The sequence below is a fragment of the Nestor notabilis genome, unplaced genomic scaffold (assembly GCF_000696875.1).
Source record: "Nestor notabilis isolate BGI_N333 unplaced genomic scaffold, ASM69687v1 scaffold2722, whole genome shotgun sequence".
NCBI lineage: Eukaryota > Metazoa > Chordata > Aves > Psittaciformes > Psittacidae > Nestor > Nestor notabilis.
The window spans coordinates 45,552-68,328 of record NW_009917689.1 but is presented as its reverse complement, the minus strand read 5'-3'; the positions used below and the strand labels follow the sequence as shown (position 1 = coordinate 68,328).

At 40.5% G+C, this 22,777-nt stretch overlaps 1 protein-coding gene across 1 annotated transcript in view; it reads left to right on the top strand.

The window, feature by feature from the left end:
- Positions 1 to 2,351: 2,351 nt before the first annotated feature.
- WNK1 (WNK lysine deficient protein kinase 1) overlaps positions 2,352 to 22,777 on the top strand; it is a gene marked incomplete at its 5' end in the record, with an annotated part of 44,546 nt that continues 24,120 nt past the window's right edge. The window contains 14 exons of the mRNA XM_010009352.1: positions 2,352 to 2,440; positions 3,739 to 3,958; positions 4,182 to 4,518; positions 5,585 to 5,772; positions 8,815 to 9,072; positions 10,572 to 11,000; positions 14,264 to 14,335; positions 15,060 to 15,209; positions 16,264 to 16,737; positions 17,846 to 18,127; positions 18,799 to 18,890; positions 19,443 to 19,605; positions 20,040 to 20,156; positions 22,259 to 22,432. Of these exons, the coding sequence (XP_010007654.1) occupies positions 2,352 to 2,440; positions 3,739 to 3,958; positions 4,182 to 4,518; positions 5,585 to 5,772; positions 8,815 to 9,072; positions 10,572 to 11,000; positions 14,264 to 14,335; positions 15,060 to 15,209; positions 16,264 to 16,737; positions 17,846 to 18,127; positions 18,799 to 18,890; positions 19,443 to 19,605; positions 20,040 to 20,156; positions 22,259 to 22,432 (3,045 nt within the window). The remainder of the gene's footprint in view (positions 2,441 to 3,738; positions 3,959 to 4,181; positions 4,519 to 5,584; positions 5,773 to 8,814; positions 9,073 to 10,571; positions 11,001 to 14,263; positions 14,336 to 15,059; positions 15,210 to 16,263; positions 16,738 to 17,845; positions 18,128 to 18,798; positions 18,891 to 19,442; positions 19,606 to 20,039; positions 20,157 to 22,258; positions 22,433 to 22,777) is intronic.

Below are 22,777 nucleotides of genomic sequence, written 5' to 3'. Positions count from 1 at the left end.
CTATGCTGGAGGAGGCTGATAGGAGTGTCTCTTTGAACTCCTGGTTTGGAATTCACAGAGTGGGGTATTGTAAAATGGCCCTTGTGGAAGGGCTTGAAGATTTTAGTATTTCCTTCAGAACAAAGAAACCCAGGATAGCAGACTGAATCACTGATTTTAAAATCTGTTCTTAGCCTTTGTACAAGGACAGAGCATGTGGTGAAAGAATTAACAAGATAACTCATGTTCTGGCTTTATGTTAATATTTTGCTGTACAGCTGTCTTTACTCAGATTAGGTTTTAAGTTTTCTTAAATAAGATTGTCACAGATGTGACAACTTCCTTTTGCTGCCACAGTGTAAATGAACATACATGCAGGTGGCTGCTATGTCTGAGGCTTGAGCTGTTTAGTAGACCTAGATGAGTTAAACTTTGCAGATTTAGATACTAATATATACAGTAAGCAGTTGAATAATTTTGCATAGGTTATATATGCTTGTGCATGTGCATATAGGAAAGCATTTACTTATGTACAGAAACATCAATCTCTGCATATCAGCCTGACCATTTTAAGCTTGATCATAATTAAAGGTGGGTGTCTCTGGCCAGTCTGCTGTGTGAGCAAAGATATAGATGAACAGGTGCTCGATGGCAGTAGTAAACACTAAAACTAGTATTCTAAATCTCTGCTATATCCTGCTAGGAAGCTGGGGAATTAAGATATGACCCAGTTATGGTATTAAACTTACCCATCCAAACTTCAGTCTGGTGTCTTATCAGCTGAGGCATTGATCTCCAAACATCTTAATGTTTAGTGAAGCTTTGAAAAGCATTAAGCTGATGTTTGCTGACAGACCATGTTTCAGGGTTTAGTCTAGTCGCAGTATGCTCTTCTGTGAATTTTGATTGTTAAAATGTCTTAAGAGCAAATTGTAGAGCAAAGAAACAGATAATCAGAATGCTGTTGTAACAGGGAGTTTTTATCAAGTGAAAAACTGTGTCTTCCTGTAGTGTTTATTTTTTTTTCTCTCCTTTTAAAAACTTTGGATATCACACCTTTGTAAAACATAGTGACGAATAGTGGTGGTGTCCACTGAAAGACTCGACTCTTGTGCTTCTCCCAGTCTTGTGTTTGCATCTGTTAAAGTTGATGTTGACTGTGCCCTCTCCTGGAAGAGTGTGGTAGAGAATATTTTAGGTAGTGAGTGTACGAAGTCAGTATACTGCCATGTCTGACCAAGGGGAAGAAAAATCTCTAAATGTACATGGAAATTATTAGCATATTAAGTCTCAATGTTCAGTTAAATGAAAGTCTGTAGTTGCAAAGGGTCTAGTTCAGAGACTCAAACATTTTCAAGACTTGTTTCATGCTGACAATAGAGGAAGGGGAAATGGTCGTGTCTTGGTGTCCCCATTTGGTGGGCAGCAGTATTGTTTAGGATATTGGGAGAAGTACTTCCTGGTTAGGACACAAATTGCAATACTTGTACTACTACTGCATTTATTTCTGTACTCCAGACTCGATGGCTTTCACTTTTTGTGTAGTTACAATTTACCAGTGACACAGGGTCAGATGTATCAAGTGTATGATTTCAGGATCATTTGGCTTGAAAGTGGTGGCTCTTCATATAACAGAATTGGAACAGGATGTCTTCATCCTCTCTCATTCTGCTGTCTTAAATAAAGGTTTGAAGCTGAATCAAGTAAAATTGAGTGCCGAATTTGCAGTTGTGGGCAGTTCCCCCCAAAGTAGAGCTTCTGGCCATGATTAAGTGATGAAGCTTGGCTGTCTGCCTATGGTGTTTTGCAGAATTCCCAGGTGGTCATATCTCATGGCCTGTTTGCTTTACTGATTTGAGCAGATGATCATACTTAATATCTTGGTTTGCTCTCCCGCAGAGGTTTTAACATGTGTTCGAGAAGGGATTGCAGTGTGCCCTTGTTGAAGGGCTTTTGTAAAGGTCTGTATTGCTAAGCTCATTTTCCTGAACTCCCAACAGAAGGGATGCAGGAGTGTGGTTTGGGGTATAGTAGGTCCTCTGGGGAGAGCTAAGATACAGAAGTCTTTTATTTAATTTTTATTTTCTTTATGAGATAATATATATAATTTTTATTTTCTATTATGAGAACTGAGAACCTAGCTGCCAAGGCCTTCTGTTGTGGAAGTGTGGCTGAGAAAATGGGGAGGGGGGAATGTTTGCAAAAATCACCAACAGATGAACGGTAAGATTTGGGTCAGATTTCACTATAATTTGTGCTAGTGGGGAATTGAGGCCAGTTACCTACTGAGAAAAAGAGTTGGTCTGTAAACACCATCAAAACTTAAATCAAGTGGGCCTTCAAGTTTCTCTGTTGTTTCTTGTACATTCCAGGGTGTCAAGCCAGCCAGCTTCGATAAAGTAGCAATCCCTGAAGTGAAGGAGATTATTGAGGGATGCATTCGGCAAAACAAAGGCGAAAGGTGAGTACTTTCTTTAAAGAAAGAGATATTACTGCTGAGTCCTTTATCAGTGATGATACCAGTTACTTCCTGTGGTTGTATCTGTTCTGATGAAAGTTGGGAAGCCAGGATTATTTCTGCAGCTTCTTATCAGTGTCAGGAAAAGTGCAAATGCTATAGTAGCCATCCATGTCAGTTTATTCAGGAATTCTACTGCTATTAAACTTTGACCTAGACAGTAAAACAGTGGAGGGCAATTCTTCTGGGTTCCCAGGTATTTGGATTGGTTGGTTTGTTATTCCATAATCCTTTGTTTTTCTTGTCCCTTTGATTTTGTTAACATTTTGTGGCTGGTCATTTTTTTTCCTGCTGCTCATTTTTATCCCCACTTTCTGTAAGATGACTTCTACTTGAAGTGGTTAACTTGCACCCTTACAGGAAACCTGTAACTGCTTTTGATGGCTTATTTGTGGGGTTTGTTTTGTTTTCTGCTTTTACGTAGTTGTTGCTTACTGAACGTTTGATTTAAGAGTGTTTCAGCCTTCTGCCCTCCTCTAGCCCCCCGCTATTTTGTACAGAGCTTGTTTATTTGTTCAGAGCACGGGTGTTTATTCATCTCCTCCTATTAACTCCTGGAGTTTTACATCTGATGGTGTTGCTATGTATTTTTAATTTGTACTTAAACAATTTTGTAATTTTTTTCTCATTTCAATTTAATTTTGTGGCTATGCGTTACTTATTTCTTGCCATTTAGTTCAAGTGGTTAATTTTTAGACTACTGCCGTTAATGCTGTGCATGTATGAACATAGGTCTCTTTTGTACTTTCAGGATAAAGCTGAAGTGGTTTGAAATGTTATAAAATATGAAAGGAGTCATGTGGTTCTTATTTAGTGCTGAATTTACTATATGAAGCTTTTGATAAGATTTGAAATAGACTGAAATAGATACTTGAGTTACTGTACTGATTTGGGGACTAAGGATTGTGTGTTGGATCTTAATGTTCAGTAAAACCAAACTGTTTCATCAAGGTTTCTTAGTATTTTAGTTAATATAAATCCTGTTCAGTTGGCTTAAATCTGTTGGTACTTCTGTTGATCAATGTGTGATGTATTCTTTGTGTGCATCTGTAGCATTGATACATTTTTGTTTCTCTATCATGCTTTTAAATAGAAATTTGAATGGTGGGCTGTCAAGTGATTCATGGGAGAAGCACGAAATGTAAATAATAAATTCAGGAGATCATCAGGCAAGGATATTCCTTAATATTTTATGAAAACCTAATAACTGTGCTCTTTCTACATTGTTTCCAATATGTTAGATATGCTATTAAGGACCTTTTGAATCATGCTTTCTTCCAAGAAGAGACTGGAGTACGGGTAGAACTAGCCGAGGAAGATGATGGAGAAAAAATTGCCATCAAACTCTGGCTGCGAATTGAAGACATCAAAAAACTCAAGGGCAAATACAAAGATAATGAGGCAATAGAGTTTTCCTTTGACTTGGAGAGAGATGTCCCAGAGGATGTAGCACAGGAAATGGTAAGTGCCGGTGGTCTTACAGAGCATTGGAAGTACTGGTGTTCTCTGACAGTGAAATACAGTCTGTCAGCCTCTGCATTTGGTGGTGTTACTGTCTAGAAATAAAACGGCTGCAGAAGTTTGTGAATGACAAGTTAGTGCCAGAGAGCGGTAGCTTATACTGTAGCACTACAACAGTGGCTGTCAATGACAGTCTGAATTCTGTGAATATATCCTCCTTCAGGTGGAATCTGGCTATGTCTGTGAAGGGGATCACAAGACAATGGCGAAAGCTATCAAGGACAGGGTATCTTTGATTAAGCGAAAGCGAGAGCAGCGTCAGTTGGTGCGAGAAGAACAGGAGAAGAAGCTTCAGGAAGAAGGTAGTCAGAAGCAGCAGCTGGAGCAACAGCAACCATCAAGTGCTTCCCATGCAGGGTCAAAGCATCCCCTATCTGTCACTGGTACTGCTCCTGTCCCCACTACTTCAGCATCAGTTTCTACACAAGTGGAGCCTGAAGAACCAGAAGCTGATCAACACCAACAACTGCAGTTCCAGCAACCCAGTATATCTATTCTTTGTAAGTGTGTCAGTTGGTTTATTTAGGAACTCTTGCACTTAGTTCACCCCATTAGAGTTTTAAACTTTGGATATAGCAGTAAATATCTCAAGATGTTGCTGTCTGCTGAAGAACATTAGCCCACTAGAAAGCACAGCAAAGTAAGATGCATTCCTGGGTCTTTGCTGAGCCACGTCTTGGTAGAATTCACAGTCCCATGCCTTAGCAAAAAATCATTTTCTTTCAAGTTAATACAGTAAAAGGACTGGGGCATCTGAAGCATGAACATGTGTCCTAGTTTTTGCTGCCCTCCCATAGGGACAGTATATTCTGGCCCTGCAGAAGGCCAGTTAGGGTGCAGTTAGAGCTGTTGGAAACACTTACTTGAAACATTGTTAACTTACGTTTAAGATGGAAATGATATTAATGTACAAGCAGTTCAGCTAATTATTTGCTTTCTGCAAAAAGTGTCATTTTCTGTTTTACATACTGTATATGAAAAGTTGAACTTTACCTCTTCTGCCATCCCAACGTTTGAATCCGTATTTGAATAATGATGGTAGGTGAGAATTTTCCTATTAGAATGACAAAGTTAGAAAGCAAATTACAGTCTGCTCTTTAGGTAATAGAGATTTTAAGTCCAGTACTACGCCTACATCGGGTGCATCTGCCAGCCAGCACAACAGACCTGGCTTATATGTCTGTAAAATTAAATAAAAATAATAACACCTCCCCCCACCCCCAAAAGATCATTAATAACAATGTGGAACTTCAGTTTCCATTTCTAATCTAGCCTTTTATAAGAAGCATAGTTTACTATTAAGTATCTTCCCAAAGAAGTCCTGAAACTACTGATTTTTTTCAGAGGGTACAGGAAGGCATATTGGTAAGGAATTACAGTACTGAGAAAGACAGACAAAAATACAATTTTTAATCAGCTTAACTATCACAGGAGGTAAAATGCTGAGAAGTTCCATATGACATGGCAGGAACATCAATCTCATGCTTGATTGATTATAGTATCTTTAGAGTTGTGAATCCAGACTGCAGTTCTTGAAATGCAAGATTTTATCTTTAACTTCTGCAGCTGATGGGACAGTTGACAGTGGCCAGGGGTCATCTGTTTATACCGAATCATGTGTGAGCAGTCAACAGACTGTGTCCTATGGCTCCCAGCATGACCAGTCAGTCTCAACAGCTGCAGCCCAGGGATATGCAGCTCCAGTTGGCCAAGTGCAGTCGCAACAGCATGGAGGATATCAGCCACCTGCAGCGGTAAGCAAAAACTTACAGTATTGCAAATGCATGGAAGTGCTTGATTTTGTATTTCCCTTGAAAGGTGAGAGGAAAGTCTGCCAGGTGGTCTTCCACATCTGTTTTGTTCTGCATGTGATACAAATTCTGCATGGGAGTAGTTATGGGACTATTTTTGCAAGGTGACTGAGTCTAGGGGAGGGGAAAGTGCAAGGGCATGTTTGTTTTTTAAAGCTTTTATTTAATCTTAAGGGCACTTAAGCAGAATGGTGGGTTAGATTTTTTTTTTTAATGGATGAAAGTAACGTCTTCAGGACAAGACTCTCATGGAAGTAAGCATTTAATCTCACTTGGGAAGGTGGTGTGTGTATGTATATATGAAGTTAACAGGTTCAAGATTTAAAGAAGGGATTAGAATCATTTGAGCTACTGTATAAGTATAAAATTGCTGTGTGTGTTCTGTGAGGTTTTGATTACAGATTCTGCAGGTAAGATTTTTAACTGTTATAGAATGCTGCATGTGAGAACTCCAGACTGAAAAGACCCCACACCCTTGTTCCCAGTTTTATTTCTAGCTTGTGTTGATTTGCTCATCAGTTGCCATGTGTATTCCTTTTCCCTGGAAAGTGCACTGGGCACAAATACTTTTCCTACTATGTTCATTTGTGTTGCCCTTTTATTTTGGTATGTTATTTTCCCTTGGTATGTTTTTAGATCTCAGTATGAGAGGTACGCAGAAATCTATTCTAACTCTGGAGTAGAAGTTCTGCTGCTGTTATGTTGTTGTCAGTGGTTCCCTTGTCACTTGTTTTTTACAAAAAGAAAATCTAAGCTTGAGGCAGAGTCATTATGGTATAATGTAGTAATACCATAGGGACACTTAAGACTGAGGGTCTTCGCTTTTTTTTTTTTTTTTTTTTTTTTCTTGGTGGATGTGGTTGTAGGCTTTATTACAGAATCATTGGTGTTACTAGCTTTTTGGAAAACATGCTGGCTTCTCTCACAAGCAAAGCATCTCTCTTTTTTTCAAAGGCACTTAACCTGAAGCATGTGGTACTGCTTGTCCTTGATCAAATGAGTTTTTAATTCCTCTGAACAAGCTCTTGTTCTGAGTAAGCCATATTTTGATGTGGGCATATATAGGATCAGAAGCCATTCATGTTGCAATGGCTTGCTTCCAGGTTGAAAGACCATAATCTTTTGAGAGTGTATGACAGGATAAGTCGAGCTTAGTTCACTGCTCTAATGTGCTCATGGTCTGTGATGACGACAGTATTACCATGGAGTAGAACGCTACAGGAACTACTAACAGTTTGTTGGGAAGACAGAATGACAAATCAAATGGATATTGACAACTGGAGAAATGGCCTTAAAAGGAAAAAGTTCAATCGGGACAAGAAAAAGGTTCATGTTTAAACAGGAATAATAAGCTAGACAAGTAAAGGACAAGCAACAGCTGACTAGGCAGCATTTCTGCAAGGACAAAAAAAGAAAGTCAGAGATTGCATTGGACCACAAGATGGACATGGTCAAAAACATCTTGCTGTTGTGGAAAAGGCAAACATCATGTTATATGACATAGTTCTGCTCTTGCCCATTTGTAGCTCTGCCTTGGACACCCTACTTGAACAAATTTTAGGGTGAATTACAGAATTGAGAAGAGGGTGACAAAAAAGCACCACCAGAAATACAGAAAACATGGTTCATGTGGGAAGGCTGAAATAGTTAAGCTGAGCCTATAAAAGATGAACTTGAGGAGATAGAAAACCATAAAGCCTGTAAAATAGGACGAGGCTAATCAGATCATAACATTGTTGTCAGATAGAAAAAGAAATAATAAGCCTAAATTGCAGCATGGAATTCTTGTTTGGGAAGGGTGTTTTTTTTTTCCTAACTAATAAGGGCAGTTATGTACTGCAGTCTCCATCACTGGAGATGTTTCTGACCAGTTTAGATAAAGTAGAATCAGGAATAGCATATAAAACTAGTCCTGCCTTGGAACAGATGATTATGGGCAAATACTTGTTTAACCCTTTGAGCTCCCTTATGCCTCTTTCACAAAGTTTTGAGTTGTCTAGCAGGATTTCTCACATCCAAATGGATCTCCACTGGATATCTTGAGGCTTTTTTTCCCCTGGAGGTCTGTGTTTGATTGCAGTTATGTTAAGAAATTGTGTATTACATCCACAAAAGACACATACCATTAGAGAAGGAAAACATGCAGTTGAAGACTGCCACTTTAAAACATCATCTTTCCATTCACTTAAAAAAGCCGCAACAAAACACACCACACCAAAAAAGCAGTAACAAAAAATAAAACCCTCAAACCCAACTCCAAAACCTAATTGTGATTCTTCCAATTTGGTTGGATTTTGACCTATGGCCTTCTGGATTGTGGCAAGATTACAAAATCCTGATGCTTTTATTGGCCCAGCGTCTGGAAAATGCTTGTCTAAGACTAATTTTACTGAATTTTCCACACATTAAACCAACTTTTTTCCACAACTCATGTTGTAGAATGTGTACTGTTGAAATTTTTGTGGTAATGCTTCAGTTAATGAAGAGCCAGCTGCATACAGTTAGTCCACTTAATTCAGGCAGGGAGGTGCCCAAGCAGAGAGGCTGGGTGAGGTGATCTGTGTAACCACACATCCATTCACTAAACTAAGAATGGACGTTTGAAAGCTCATCAGTATGTGTTTAGGGGTTTTTTTATTTGTCAGGCTACCAGATGCTGTGAGTACACACAGTACGAGCTGCATCAGTGGCCCTAGAGCAAATACTCCCTTGTGTCTGTTCTGCCTTCCACATGCTTCTTGTTAGGGTATTAGGGAACTTCCCACACTGCTCAGTAACCTAAGGCAAGCTTGGGTCCTCAGAGGTGCACATGGCATGTTCCCACTCATTCAGCATTCTCATATCTTCTTGCACACATATTAGTCAGAATTGGGCCTCTCATTGTGTGTCTGCATTTCTTTTCTACCTCATTGTAGTTTTTGCTGGTTTTGTTACTCATTTTTCTTTTGAAGTATTCAATTCTTAACTTTTGTTTTCCTCCTTTAGCCTCAACGTGGTCGTAGCATGTCAGTTTGTGTCCCCCACCTTCCTGCTCTTCCCTCTATGTCCTGCATCCCTCTCAGTGCTCCTTGCACCCCACCACCAGCGCTGTCTGCACCTCTTTCTCCTTTCTACCTTCGGACTGTCCCTGAAGAAACCTTTGCAGAAAAGCTTTCTAAAGCCTTGGAAAGTGTCCTGCCCATGCACTCTGCCTCTCCACGCAAGCATCGACGCTCCAGCCTGCCCTCCCTCTCTGTCAGTCCTGTATGTGTTACCATTTGCCTCCTGGCACAGTAAGATAAGTTATCATTAAATACATCCTGGCCTTTGGGCATTTTTTAAGTTAGAAAATGAAGAGGTGACTCCTAATTCCTTATAGTGTGCTGCTGCAGTGTTGATTACTTTTTTCTGAGAAGCAGTATACTTAAACCTAACAGTGGCTGGCTGTTTGTTTTTTGTATTTTGAGATGATATAAATGTCAATTACCCAGTTGTACCACAGCAGGTGAAGGGAAGACCTAAGATGGAAGACAACCTTTTATTTTCCAACTTCTAAGCAAGCATTGAATGTTAATTAAGCTCCACACAAAAAATCACCAGCTTTTAAAGCTTGGTTGCTGTGGCTGCTTATTCTGTCTACAAGCTTTGGCTAGCTGTGCTAGTGATACTAGAAGTTCATAGCATGAATTCTTTTGAGGATTTTTCTCTAAGTTTTGTTTGGAAATGCCACTTCAGCTGCTTCTTGATGGGAAGAAGCCATAGTTTCATGTTTCTTATAGCCAGGTGTAAGATAGCTTGCCAGGCAAAAGGTAGTCTCTTTTCAGTTTTGGGCTTCGATTTACACAAAATAAACTTTGAGAAACATTTCTCTGTATATGAAGTAAGTGGAACCAGTTTTCAGAATGTAGGAGGAGTTCTTTATCCTGTAGGATCTTCTTGCTAGTATTGGCCAATATGGAAATTTGCTGCTGCTTTTCTGGAAAAAGGGGGCTGTGGAGAAAGAGAACAATGTGGAAACATTAACTCGAGAAAGTCCCTTTAGGGTAGATAATACGTTCTCTCTCAGCATACAGCAGGCAGAGATGAAAACACGCACAATTACTAAATTGTTTGGTGTTCTTATATAGAACTCTCTTAGTGAAATTTTCCTTTACAAATCTTAAAGATAAGGAGCCTCATTTGAAGTAGTACATCAGATAGAGTGGAGTTGCAGAGGACTCTGCTGTTACCAGACCTGTGAATGTTCTATTGTCCAGGCAAGAGTTAGGTTTGTTTTGTTACCGTAAAAGTAATTTAGGCCTACAGTTTCGGTGAGTGCTAGTTTTCTGTATGAAAAGGTGTGATCAAAGGGACTGAAAGAGGTGATCAGAATCCAGAAGTGCGGCAGTTTTATCATATTACCCATATAGCAGTAACTTCAGGGTTTAGATTAGATTTCAGGCACTGATCACGATGGATAGCCCGTGACAATAAATCTCACTCCATTGTCAGAAGCAAAACTTTTCTTTTTGTGAATTACTGGAATTGGACTGGAAAAGCAGCTCTAACACAAGCAAATGTTTCCATTTGTAGCTATGCCTGCCATGGATGTATTTAATGGGTATTTACGACTCACCTGAATTTCCTAACTATTGTATGTTTTTGACCATGAATTGAGTAGTCATTCTATAAAGTTACTTCACAGAACTGCCTAGTGAACTGTGCATGTTGATGTGCTTTCACTTTTAATGTATGAATGACTTGTCTTGTTCATGTCGATACAGCCTCAGCATCCGCGTGGGGGAACACCAACGTTCCCAGATTCACAGATATTTTTCCCAACCGTTCATGAACGGCCGGTGTCTTTCTCACCACCACCTGTCTGCCCGCCGAAGGTGGCAGTTGCTCAGCGGCGCAAGAGCACTTCATTTTTGGAAGCCCAAACTTGCCACTTCCAGCCATTGCTGAAGACTGGCCAGAGTTTAGTTCCACCTGGTGGTAGTCCCACCAATTGGACACCAGAGGCATTCGTTATGCTGGGCACAGCAGCTCAGAGAGTCGCTGGAGAGCCTCTGCATGTGCAAGTTAATCCTGTGTTTGAGCCAGCTCCTGTCCACAGTGACTATAGATCTGGACCAACACCTCCAGAGGATGCTCACTACACAATGCATCCAGAAGCTGTGTATTTGGTGGGCATGCACTATCCATCACAGGTATCGGAGCAGTACGATCAAGTAGCTTATAACTCTCACGCGACTGAACAACTTTTGAAGCAGGTCTCTGAGTCAAACCATGGGCAAGGTGGTCCTCCACAAAGCTCTGTGTTCGACTTTCAATCGGGGCAAACATACCTGGCAAGACCTGTTCAGAACCTGAGGCTGGATTCTGGGATGGGTCCCCTTTCTCCATTATCCAGTGTTTCAGCTCCTCTGAGTGCAGATCCTGCTCAGATGACATTCCACCAAGTATTTGTTCCGCACTCTGCCCCGGCTGTGCTCTCTCACAGTGGTGATGGCAGAGCGAGCTGTGTCTTTGAGTTCCATGTGCACACACCGACTTCTGCTTCAGCAGAAGGGGCAGTTTTACCCCAGCGGGTCTACAGAAGTCGCCGGGGCTCTATGGAGACCAGTCAAGAGGAATCCTCTCAAGGCATAGGGTCGCACAGTCGGCTTCAGCCTGTGACAGAGGAGCAGTGTAACTATCTTGGTCCTGAGTTAGCAGGTCCCAGAGGGGGTTCTGCCAGGCGGAGCTGGCCGGAAGGAAGCCCAGAATACTCCAGTGATTCCTCACAGCTGACTTCCTCTGACACTGGCGATTTCCAGTCTCCTCCCCCTACAGGGGGGTCATCTTCTGCTTTTGGTTCAGACTACTCATTACCCATTGTTCAGCTGCCTCAGAAGGTATTGCAAGAGTCGCAGCTCTTCATCTGCTTTCCCCAGGGAGCCTCGACTCAGCAGGCCTTGTCCACCTCGCTTTCATCAGGACCACCTGCACTCTATCCTCAGGTTACAGGAGCAAACCCTTCCAGAATTTCTCTGCTTTTTAAAAGTCATACCTGGCATTTAAAAGGGAACTTTGCTCTTAGACTTATTCCATGTGGTTCTAAGTATTAGCATTCATGGGAGTGTCTTTCCACTGAGTCAGTGTTACAGTAGGATCTCTAACTTACTGGGTTGCAATGAAATAATGAGGCATCAGCCAGCAACCATTTGCTCTGTGTTCAGCTTTGGCCGAAATATTGGTAGGGCTTTTGTGTTAAGGGTAACAAATGGTCAGTGTTCTTCCTGGGACTAGTTGTTCTTTTGGCAAGAGATAGCTGGAGTACCAAATTGGTTTTTAAACAATGGTTTCAATGAAATGTATCTTCTCCACAGTTTGAATCGGCAGTGATAGTAATACTTGCTTTGTATTTTTGTTGCTGCTCCTTAGCCATTTAATGTGAACGTGTTATTTGAAGTTGAACTTTTGTATGAATAATGTTTTGTTGGACAACAACAAGATTAATTTGATGAGTGTCCAAAATGCAGGAGGTTTTTCTAGGTTTGGGGTAAGAAAGTGGGAAGAGAGGAATGGAAGGAGCTATATTATGTACGTGTACACAGATTTAGAAATGTACTCGCAGGATCCTTATAGAAAGTAAACAAGCCAAGTAGTAAATCAGTGGCACAAACAACTGTTGCTAATAGGTATTGCTTCCTTAGAAGCCTAGAATATGATGTTCTTCTAAAAAGGAAAATTTGAGGCCTGAAGCTTAGTTTGGAGGTACATGTTTTATCAGTGTATGTGATATTTTCACTTGCGGTAGTCAGTAATGTTTGTATACTGTGACCTTCAGGTGTATGTGTACATACATTGTGTCTGTGTTTGTAGTCTGAAACTTCTCATAAGGTAGTTTTTTTGTGAAAAGAGAATTTACTTTAAGTAGACTTCTCTTACACCTTCTGTTCTTGGAATTAGGGGCTTTCTGACATTCTAGTTATTGGAGTATTAGCAATTGGGATGTGTGAAGGAGCTGGAGGAGAACCTCTTTGCTTTTTGTGGTAAGGTCAAGAACTAAGTATATAAGGCTTTCTGTATGGGATAATAGAGGTGTTTCGTTAAAGCTAGAACAGCTTTAATCACTACTCTAATAGTAATTTTTGTGCTGTAGGAGAACTAGTGGAGTGAGGCTGCTACACAAGTTTGAAAACTATGAGGGGATTGTTTCTCCTTAAACTACCTTTGTTAAACTTTAGGAATTGAATTATGGTGGATGTAAAATATACCTGGAAAACACAGTGTAAGGGATCATTATTATTTTGCAGAATATAAATTCTGGGATCTCTTACCTAGTTCATTGAAAGATCAGAATTTGAAGCAGAAACTGGGTCAATGTGAGCAGATGCTACAGCAGTGGGATATAGCCCATGTTGAGATCCTAGCGCATAACGGCCTCAAGCTTCTAAAACAGCGTAGAAAGAAATGGTTCTTCTGGCAGTCTGCTTTCCCCAAGTTTCTATAATTTAAAAACTATATAATTCTTATAAACTTGTTCCTAATAAGCTTCTGCAAGCTGAATTGTCACAGGCATTAAGGAGTTCTAGTTGATATTTCTGATACGTGTGCACCAGATACATTTCTTACCAAGGCAGTTCACCAAAGTGATGCATGCTCAGGGAACTCATCTGGAGGTCTTTGTCTAGTTGTCTCCCAGGAGCTGATAACGAAATAGAATTTAAAAAAAGAAAATCCTGGGATCTGCTCAAAAAAATGTCAGCCACAAAAATAATAATGAAAATCCATTCCATTTTTCCTCTCCATCTTCCACATTCATTTGTATGCCACTCATCCATTTATTTTTTTTTGGTGCTTGTTCAAACATTGTCAGCTAGAACATGAACCTCCATATTCTTCAATAGCCAATTCTTAGTAACCTTGAATGGTAGTGAAACTGGAAATTATTTCTAGCTTGTATTTTGACATGTCTCTCAAAGGGAACTCGTGACATGCACATGTACTGAATACTTTGTTATCGGTCTAGAATTCTGTATATCTTTGGTTTTATTTTCTTTTAACAGATAGTTGTATTTTATTCTAACTTCCTTCTATCCCCCTATCTAACTATGTTTAGAACACATGTAAAGGTAAAACATAATGCCTCTATTTCCAGTTATCATACTAAAGGCATCCTGCTCTTAAAGCATCATCAGTGGAAAAAGAAGCTGGTAGGCTGATCTCTCTCATGTTTAGGGGCATGTGAGTTGCAAAAGCTTTCTGTATTGGTTGTTGTGGAAGACTTAAAATGAAGTTTGGTACTTTCCAGGATGCTCTGCTTTGTTCTGGTTGTTCTAGTAGAATTCGGCCAAAAGGACCACGTGTCCAAAAGAGCAGCTAGATACCAACCAGATCATTCCAGACAGAATTAATTTTAACTGCCTGCTGCAGAAACTGTAGCTGTGTTTTAAGCTGATTCTCTGTCTTTTTTTTCCTCCTCCAGACACAGGTGCAAGGCCAGCCAGCCTCAAGCACTGCATCGGTGCCATCCCAGCCAACCCAACACACTCAGCAGGTAAGATCACAGTTCCTAAACCCAGGACTAAAATACTTTTAGTATAGGATTTTGATGACTCTTTATGAGCAACTGAGTATCTTTGTCATAGAATCATAGAATAGTTAGGGCTGGAAAGGACCTTAAGATCATTAGTTCCAACGCCCCTGCCATGGGGGCACCTCACACTAACCCTCATCACCCAAGACTTCATCCCTCCTTCTGTCCATATTTCTGCATAAAAACAAAGGAATCCTCTGGTTCTCACCTAGTCTAACATGCTGTGAGATTAACTTCATTGACTTCATGAAATTTATTTTTTAAATCATGTTAATCCTTGTTTTCACATGTCTGTTTTCCCCACCTTCCACCTGAGCTTGAAGTGGTGGTCCCTTTCCAGGGGAAACACATCAGGATTTGCAAGTTAGACTGTCTAGACAGACTTCATTCTCATGATTTCTTCTAATTGGAAATCCTATCCTTGCAACATCCTCTTCTCTTAAGTGCCCTTTCTTCCTTACAGAATCTTCATTCTTGTTTTCACAGGTGAAATAATTCTGTGGCAAGATTTGGTGCTGATGGAGTTGTATTAGTAATGCTAATAAGTAATTGCTAAAGCTTAATTAACATATTCAGAAGAACCACTGATGTCATGAGAGAGTTAATAAGTAGAATTTAAATAGGCTATGCTTGAAAAACTTCTGTGGGGTAAAAAAATAGCTTCTGCCTCTTTTCCCTGCTACAGAATGCACAGCAACCAGCCTCTTCCCAACAGCCTGGACAATACCAGCTGCAGCAGCAATCAATTTCTGCTGGCGCCACTTCCACGCAAACTGTCTCTCAAACTCAAACTTCACAGATTATGCCAATGCCTCAGGCAGCAGCTGGGACACAGGTAAACAAAATTCTTTCTAGCAGGTTTTATTTTTTTCTTTTTCACAGCTGACAAATTCAACATGCTGCTACTTTCACTTTCGTCATCTTTTCTAATGGTTCCAAAACATTCATCCAAATAATAGTATTCTTAGTGGACTACAACTGTCAATTTTGTTTGAAAATGTGTTGGAAACCTTTTCTTTCACATGTGGCAGTCATGAGTAATTTGAGGGAAAGATAGCATTTCCATGCATGAAGATCTTTCAATTGTCAATAGTATCATGAGGCATATTGATGAATGGTATACAATGAATGGATTCTCAGGAACTTGTCATTTCTCTACTTCCCATACAATATCTCTCTTCTGCACCATTATGTATGTAAAACATGTTCACTTACTTAGGTAGTGACCCATAAGGACTACCTTCTCTACTCTGTCATCTTTCTTACTCAGCTCTTCTCCTTTCCTCCCTGGTCAAGATGCTTGTGTTACTGAATATTACTTCATTTTGGCTCATATCTCTATCTTGAACATGTGAGCCTTGATTTTGTTTTTAAAGTTGTTGTTTTGTTGCTTATTCATCTAAACTGCCTTTCCAATTGCATTGTTTGCTGGCTTTAATTGACATATCCCCTGCCGTTCTCTGAATGCTGGCACAGTGGCTTTTCATTCTCTGTTGCTTTAGTCCCCATACCCAAAGCTGACAGATTTGTTGAAAGATTTGCACTTTTCCTGTAAGAAGGCAGGCTTGGATCTGGGGACATAGCTGAGGGGAATTTGATTCTGTTTGTGCACAAGTCAGTGCTTCAGGGTATTTGAATGTTGCTCTTTCACCCTCTGTGGGTGTCTGTTTCAAGAGCCTGTTCAGTTCTTCAGGGGAAGTGTTGTGAAGTGAGGACCTTTTGGAACTCCAGCCAACTTCCCAGCCACTCTGCCAACTGTGCTCCCACCCACTTTAACAGAGTGCTGTAACTTGAATAATTCTTTCTTTAACTAATGTGTAAAAGCTCTGCTTTCTGCAACCCTGCTTTTTTAAAAAGAAAATCTATCTCTATTTTCTTTACCTCCCCAGCTTCCTGTTTCCCAACCAGTGTCGATCATCCAAGGCGAGCCTCAATTACCTGTTGCAGCACCTTCTCTCCCTCAGCCTTCGGTTGCCCCATCAGTCCCCATTGGCTCTCATTTTCTACCCATGGGACAGCCTTTACCAACTTCCATGGTTCCCCAGTTCTCAGTCTCCCAGTTGCCTGTAGCAGCTCCTCATGTGTCAGTGACTCAGCCAGGTTTCCAGTCACTGCCCATTTCGATGGCAGCTGGCATGAGTCAGCCATTGCTCACACTGGCTACGTCTGCTGCGGCAACCGCTGTCCCTGTAGGATCAACCGTTGTCCCTAGCCAGCTTCCCACACTGATGCAGCCTGTGGCTCAGTTGCCCAGCCAGGTTCTCCCACAGCTCCTGCAGCCAGCTGTCCAGTCGGTGGGATTGCCAGTCAGCATTGGACAAGCTGCTGAAGCTTCAGTTCCTGCTGGGGATGCTGTTTACCAGGTATTGTTGCAAGCCAGCAGAGCTCTTCTCCACATCTTTTTTTTCCTGTTCCTCTAAGGTGCCAGATCTGAACTGTGTGCCCTGGCCAACTCCCTTCTCATAAGAGAGCCATTAAGCCACCCAGATGAATTCTGTTGTTTGGTAAAGGACAATTTTAAGGAGGGGGGAAAAACCTAAGTCCTTGGACACCCAGGTGTTTTCAGCTTTTCATATTTGGCAATGGAATATGTCTGAAATGACAGAATCGTAGCGCAGGACTTTGTTCAACCACTCTTTGAAAGAGGACAGCTATATATCTTTGAGATCTGCCAACCTGGGGGGGGAAAAATCCAAAAATTTGTAATTTTAAAAATGAGAGGTGTGTGTTGGAAAGAAAATCCACGGCATCATATTTGGCAATGTCAGTATTTCATTTCACGTCTGGGAAGGGGTGGAATGTCTTTTCTAGAAGTAAGTCAGATGGCACAGATCTTGAATGTGACGTAAGTACCTGATGCTAGTCTTGAAATGCTAGACTGGTGGGCATGGACTGCTTCAGCAATACAGTTCAGCAATTGTTCAGTAAGTCAGTACAATTGTTCTTCTAGATCAAAAATTGTGTAGATGTAGAAATATCTGCACTGGGATTGTAAGGAGTACTGTAGGACAGAAATGTTCCTTGTAGGAATGTTCTTTGGTTCCTGGGTCAGCTCATCACAAGAGGAGGGGTAGAACACGACGGCTTTTGTTATTAGTCTCAAGAAGGAGCAACAGTTGCATAACATCTTCTGAGCAGCAGTTGTTCAGCCTGAAAATTCTTTCAACTCATGTCAAGTCTCAGGCCTTAACATTTTAAGCCAAATAGGCAACTGCAAGTGTTGTGAGATGGGGATTGTTTTACCTAAGACTTGGAGCTTGCAGTGGGAATTTGCTTGTTCAAGCGTGTTGACTCGTAAGCTAAGCTTTGGCTATGTGAGCAGTTTGCTTCTCTGGGAAGATCTTGGGTGTGCTAGAACAAGTACAGAAGGTTAGAACATGCCCCTGAAACTGATAACATTTTGGGGGTTTTTAACTCGTTTCCTTATTAGCTCTGTCATTCACTTACTTGACTCCCTCATTTCTGTTACAGGGCTTCCCATCTCGGCTGCCACCTCAGTACCCAGGGGACTCGAATGTTGCACCTTCCTCTGCTGTGGCCTCTGTTAGCATTCCTTCCGCCGTAGTGTCCCCTCCCTTACCCACAGATGCAATGGCTCAGCCGGGCTATCTTGCTCCTGTTGTGCAGCCATATGTGGAGCAGAATGTCTTAGTTCCCATGGGCAGCCTAGGAGGACAGGTTCAAGTGCCCCAGCCTACAGTGAGTTTAGCACAGCCGGCCTCATCTGCCTCTTCACAGCAGGCAGGTTTGGAGGTAAGTATGTTGAATATAATGTAACAATACGTTTAGGGTGTGTGAGTTATGCAACAGTGTATGTGTGTAGGAGACTAATCACTTCCATACATGTTTTCAGTTGGAAATTAATATTTCAAATGACGTTTTTCTTACAGCAGAATGTCATGCCAATGTGGGGACCTTGTTGCCACTGGCTGTTCTGTTGGGAAGTGAGTGTGCATCCTGCAGGCAAAACCTGTTAACACTTCACTTCTTGCTAGTACTGTAGAACATTTTAGCCATGTCAAAGACAAACCGCAACTGACGGCCTTTGAGAACCTGTCCTTATGCCTACTCCCTGCAGCATTGTTCTTGCTAGGGAGAATTTGAATTGTCTTTGTGGTCTGCATTGGCTTGCCTTTTGCACATTCTGCTAGTAAGACTCTGGCTGCATGGCAAACTGTAGTGACATGTAGCAGTAGAAGGGATGGCTGATTTCCTTTCCCCACCCCTCCGCAGATGATGATTTGCTTCACTGCAATTTGCTGTAGAATCTTTTGTAAATTGGAGCTATCTAGATGCCAGCTGTTTGAAGTAGGTAGTGCTTCTAGCTCTACAACTAATTTGGGAGGAAACACTGAAGACTACTGGGTTACTTGAAAAGGAATGGTATTCTGTGGGGGGTTCTTGATGTAGGTTTCTATCCATAGGCTACTCAGGGAGTCTCACAGGCTGCCCCTTCAGAGACTCTTCCTGCAACACACCCTGCTCAGTCCACCGCTTTGGCTTCCTCTATGGATAGGTAAGCAATATTTTCTTTTCACCAAACTGAATTATTTTAGTTTCATGTGTTAGATTATTCTTTCTTGATGATCTTTAGGTATCTTTTTCACCAGGGATATTTTTTTCACTGAGGGTGTTCTTGATAAGAGGAAATACACTTCCTAAAGAAAAAATAGGTTTATGAGACAGGGTATGGCGGGAGTAAATAGAATTGTCTGTAGTGATTTAACTTCTAATCCTTTGGTATTTGTCATGTCAAATGGATCATAAGGGATGCTTTTTCTGTCCTTTTGGTACTTACACAGAATTCAAACCCCAAATAGCTTGAAAACATATTCAGAAGATATCTTTATGCAACTCAGCTTGCAAGAGATGTTTAGCTAAATAATTACTATTAGAATTGCTATTCAAGTGACCTTAACTGTTGATAGGACTGTTCTCCCCTGCTCTGCAATTAACAGACATCTACTGCTATCCAGAAGAGAATGCCTATCTGGTAGGGTAAACTGTATTGCTGCAGTTACAGAGTGCATGGTAACTAATGTAAAGTTACTTTCTTGGTTTGTTTTAGTGCACATTCTGATGTTGCTTCAGGATTGAGTGATGGCAACGAGAATGTTCCGGCTTCTAGTGGAAGGCATGAGGGGAGAACTACTAAACGTCATATGCGGAGGTCTGTCCGCAGTCGATCCCGCCATGAGAAGACTGCTAGGCCAAAACTGAGAATTCTGAATGTGAGTATGTTTTATTTAGTGACAGTTTGGTAGTGATGATGCCTTTCTTGAGCTTCAACATGTTTCTTTTCCTTTGAGAAATGTGTGTCTTCTGTGGTCTTGTTTTGTGTCTTGCCCCCTCCCCGAGCGCACAAGCCATCCAACATTTCTTCTGCTTCTGCAATCAGCGTTCCAAATGACATCTATTAAGAGCTTTTGGAAGCATTAGATATGGCAAAATTGGCTTGCTTGACCACTAGCAATTCCACAGGCTGTTCCAGAATATTTGATGAATCCTCAGAAAAAGTGATGCTGTACATGGCACCATTTATTACACTGGAAAGAGGGAATGTGTTTATATTAAACAAGTACCGTTGGTTTGTCTCTGTGAGCTTTAAAGTGCAAGTCTTAAATTCTCATGCTTTTGGTTTGAGCTATTGTTTTCTCTCCTTCAGGTTTCAAATAAAGGTGATCGGGTAGTGGAATGCCAGCTAGAGACACACAATCGGAAAATGGTTACTTTCAAATTTGATTTGGATGGTGACAACCCTGAGGAAATAGCTTCAATTATGGTAAGATACATTTTAGAGATGAAGAATTGAATCAAGTGTTGATTGCAGTAGCAATATAAGTAGTCTTACTTTTCTCATTCATGTTTCAGAATTGTTTTTCCATGTAGCATGGCATGTGCTCACCTTATGTACGCAAACACAATTGGAAACTGGGCACAAAGTGGTATACCAAGCTGACAGTACTGCCTGCTCAGTTCACATGAAAATTTGCAATAGTTTTACTTTAGAATTGCAGTTTTATCAAGTAAATCTGCTTTTGCTGTTTTGCAGTCTGATTTTTTTTTTTTTAAAAACTGCAGACATATTTCTGAAAGTGCCAGATTAAAAAAAATCTGTTTGCTTTTCTAAGAGCAAACATTGCTAGAACTTCAAAACTTATGCTTAAGCTTTGAGTGTTTTGCTGCTGTTCTCAACTGAAATGGCAAGATTCTGCCCTTATGGAGAATCACTTCATGGTTTCTGAAAGTCGTTAATGACTGTTGCTCTTGGCTTTCTCAGAGAAAGAAACTTCTCTGTTCAATGTATAATGGTCAAGCATAGAAAAGAACTTGCCGTGTAGAGGTAAGTTTTAATAAGAATACCGTGTAGTATGGAACAGAACAACCCCCCCCTTTTTTCTTTATTTAAACTCATTCTTGGGCTGATACAATCTGAATGAAACTGAGAGTTTTAGTGTTACTGAAGACAAAAAGTAGTATCTTTTGCTAGTTTCTTGGGCACCTGTGCAGCATTTATTTTTTAGCTTGGAGAGGTGGTAGAATAGTAGATGATGTGTGCTGGACCCATACCTGTCAAGAGAAACCAAATCAGTGACACAGGAGAAATGGTCCCTTTGCCACTAAGGGCTTTCTGAGAAAGAAGTTGGTTCTTTGTACATGTATGGTAGTGTAAACAGGTCAGTCACGTGAGGTCAAGTGCCAAGAAATACAGAGAGAATACACAGATGTCTTACTTACCCTCATACCTAAAGTCATCCTATGGAGGAATAAAAGAGTATGGTTGATTTTAAAAAAACAAACCCCATAAATATTTGAAGACAAGCGGAAGCAAAATAAGTGCACTTATTCATCCAGAATGCAGGCACATAGTTGAAACTGTGCAACCTAGTTTAGACAACTGAATCTGGAATTTGGTGCTCATTGATTCTCTTGTTGAATATTGAAGAAACTTTTGATTGTTAAGACTTTGTAGTTTCCTTTTAATCAGGATACTATTAGGTGAGCTCCACATAGCTAGCTATCCAACTGAAAGCACTGAAGGCAAGTATTCTGCATTTCAAAGGCTGATATAATCACGTCATGCTTGTCTTTCCTTTCTCTGAACCAGCATCCCAGAAATTTGATGTAAAAGCAGTGTTTTGGGCTTTACCTCTAAGGCACTTCTGCTCTTTCCCAAAAGTGACTGACAGCTTTAATTCTGTCTCATAGACTGTCTCAGAATGTTATCTCAGTGCATAATTTCAGGAAACAATTTTCTTATAGGTCAGACAAACTTAAGAATATCTTTCTAAATGCCAAATGTGTTTCTTCCAACATAAGCAGCAGAATGTATTTTTATAGAGCAGTATAATGTATTGAAACTAGATAGGCTAAGCAATCTTCCTCTCCCTGTGTTTGGAACATAATGCTTGCATGTACATACTACATCCAGACTTCGAGTTAGTGATGTGCAACCTATGTAGAGTAGAAGTTATGTATGGCATATAAAGAGAGAAGCACAGAACGCAGCTTACAATACAGATTTTTTTTCTATATTATATTTTCCTTTAAATGTGGCTCTTAATGTACATTAGATAGCAGTCTGATCTTACTGCAGTTCCTCCTAATCTTAAATTTCACTGTGCTTAGCAAAGATTGAGCTGACAGTCTGGTGAAGAAGTGAGATTGAATGTTGTTCCACAGCAAAGAGTAAACCAGGACAAATACTTCTGTGCTGGAGATAATTTTAGAAACAATTGCTTTTCTCTAGGGTGTCACCATCTTTATCTTGTGTGTAAGAACAGTGAAAGGAGGGCAAACAACGCTAAGAGCAAATTATGGTTATTGAATATATTGGTTTGAAATTATTTATGGAAAATTATTGTCGCTTTGTTCTCTTTACAGGTGCAGAATGAGTTTATTTTAGCAACCGAGAGAGACTCATTTGTAGAACAGGTACGAGAGATTATTGAGAAAGCAGATGAAATGCTAAGTGAGGATGTAAGTGTGGAGCCAGAAGGTGATCAGGGTTTGGAGAGTATGCGGACAAAAGATGATGGCTTCTTTCCAGGGTCACAGGTATGTAAAGGACAGATTGCCTTATCTGTTTGTATTTTCCATTTTGGGTGGTCTGGTATTGTGAGCAGAGCTAGCTAGAAACTGAAACTTTCTTTCATGAAAATCATCAAAGCTTAATAAATAACTGAAAAAATGAACAGAGAAAGCTTCATATTGGAGTGAGAGCCTCAAATTCATTTAGAAAACTAATTAATGTAGACCTCTTGCTTTACACTTCCAAAGCTACTGAATTTCTTGACAGTCCACTAAACAGACAATATTAAATGCTGAGGTGTCATGGATTTGAGGTTACTGTGAGGTAGGACAATAAAACCCCCAGCCCTGTGCTGCTCACTAAACACCAAG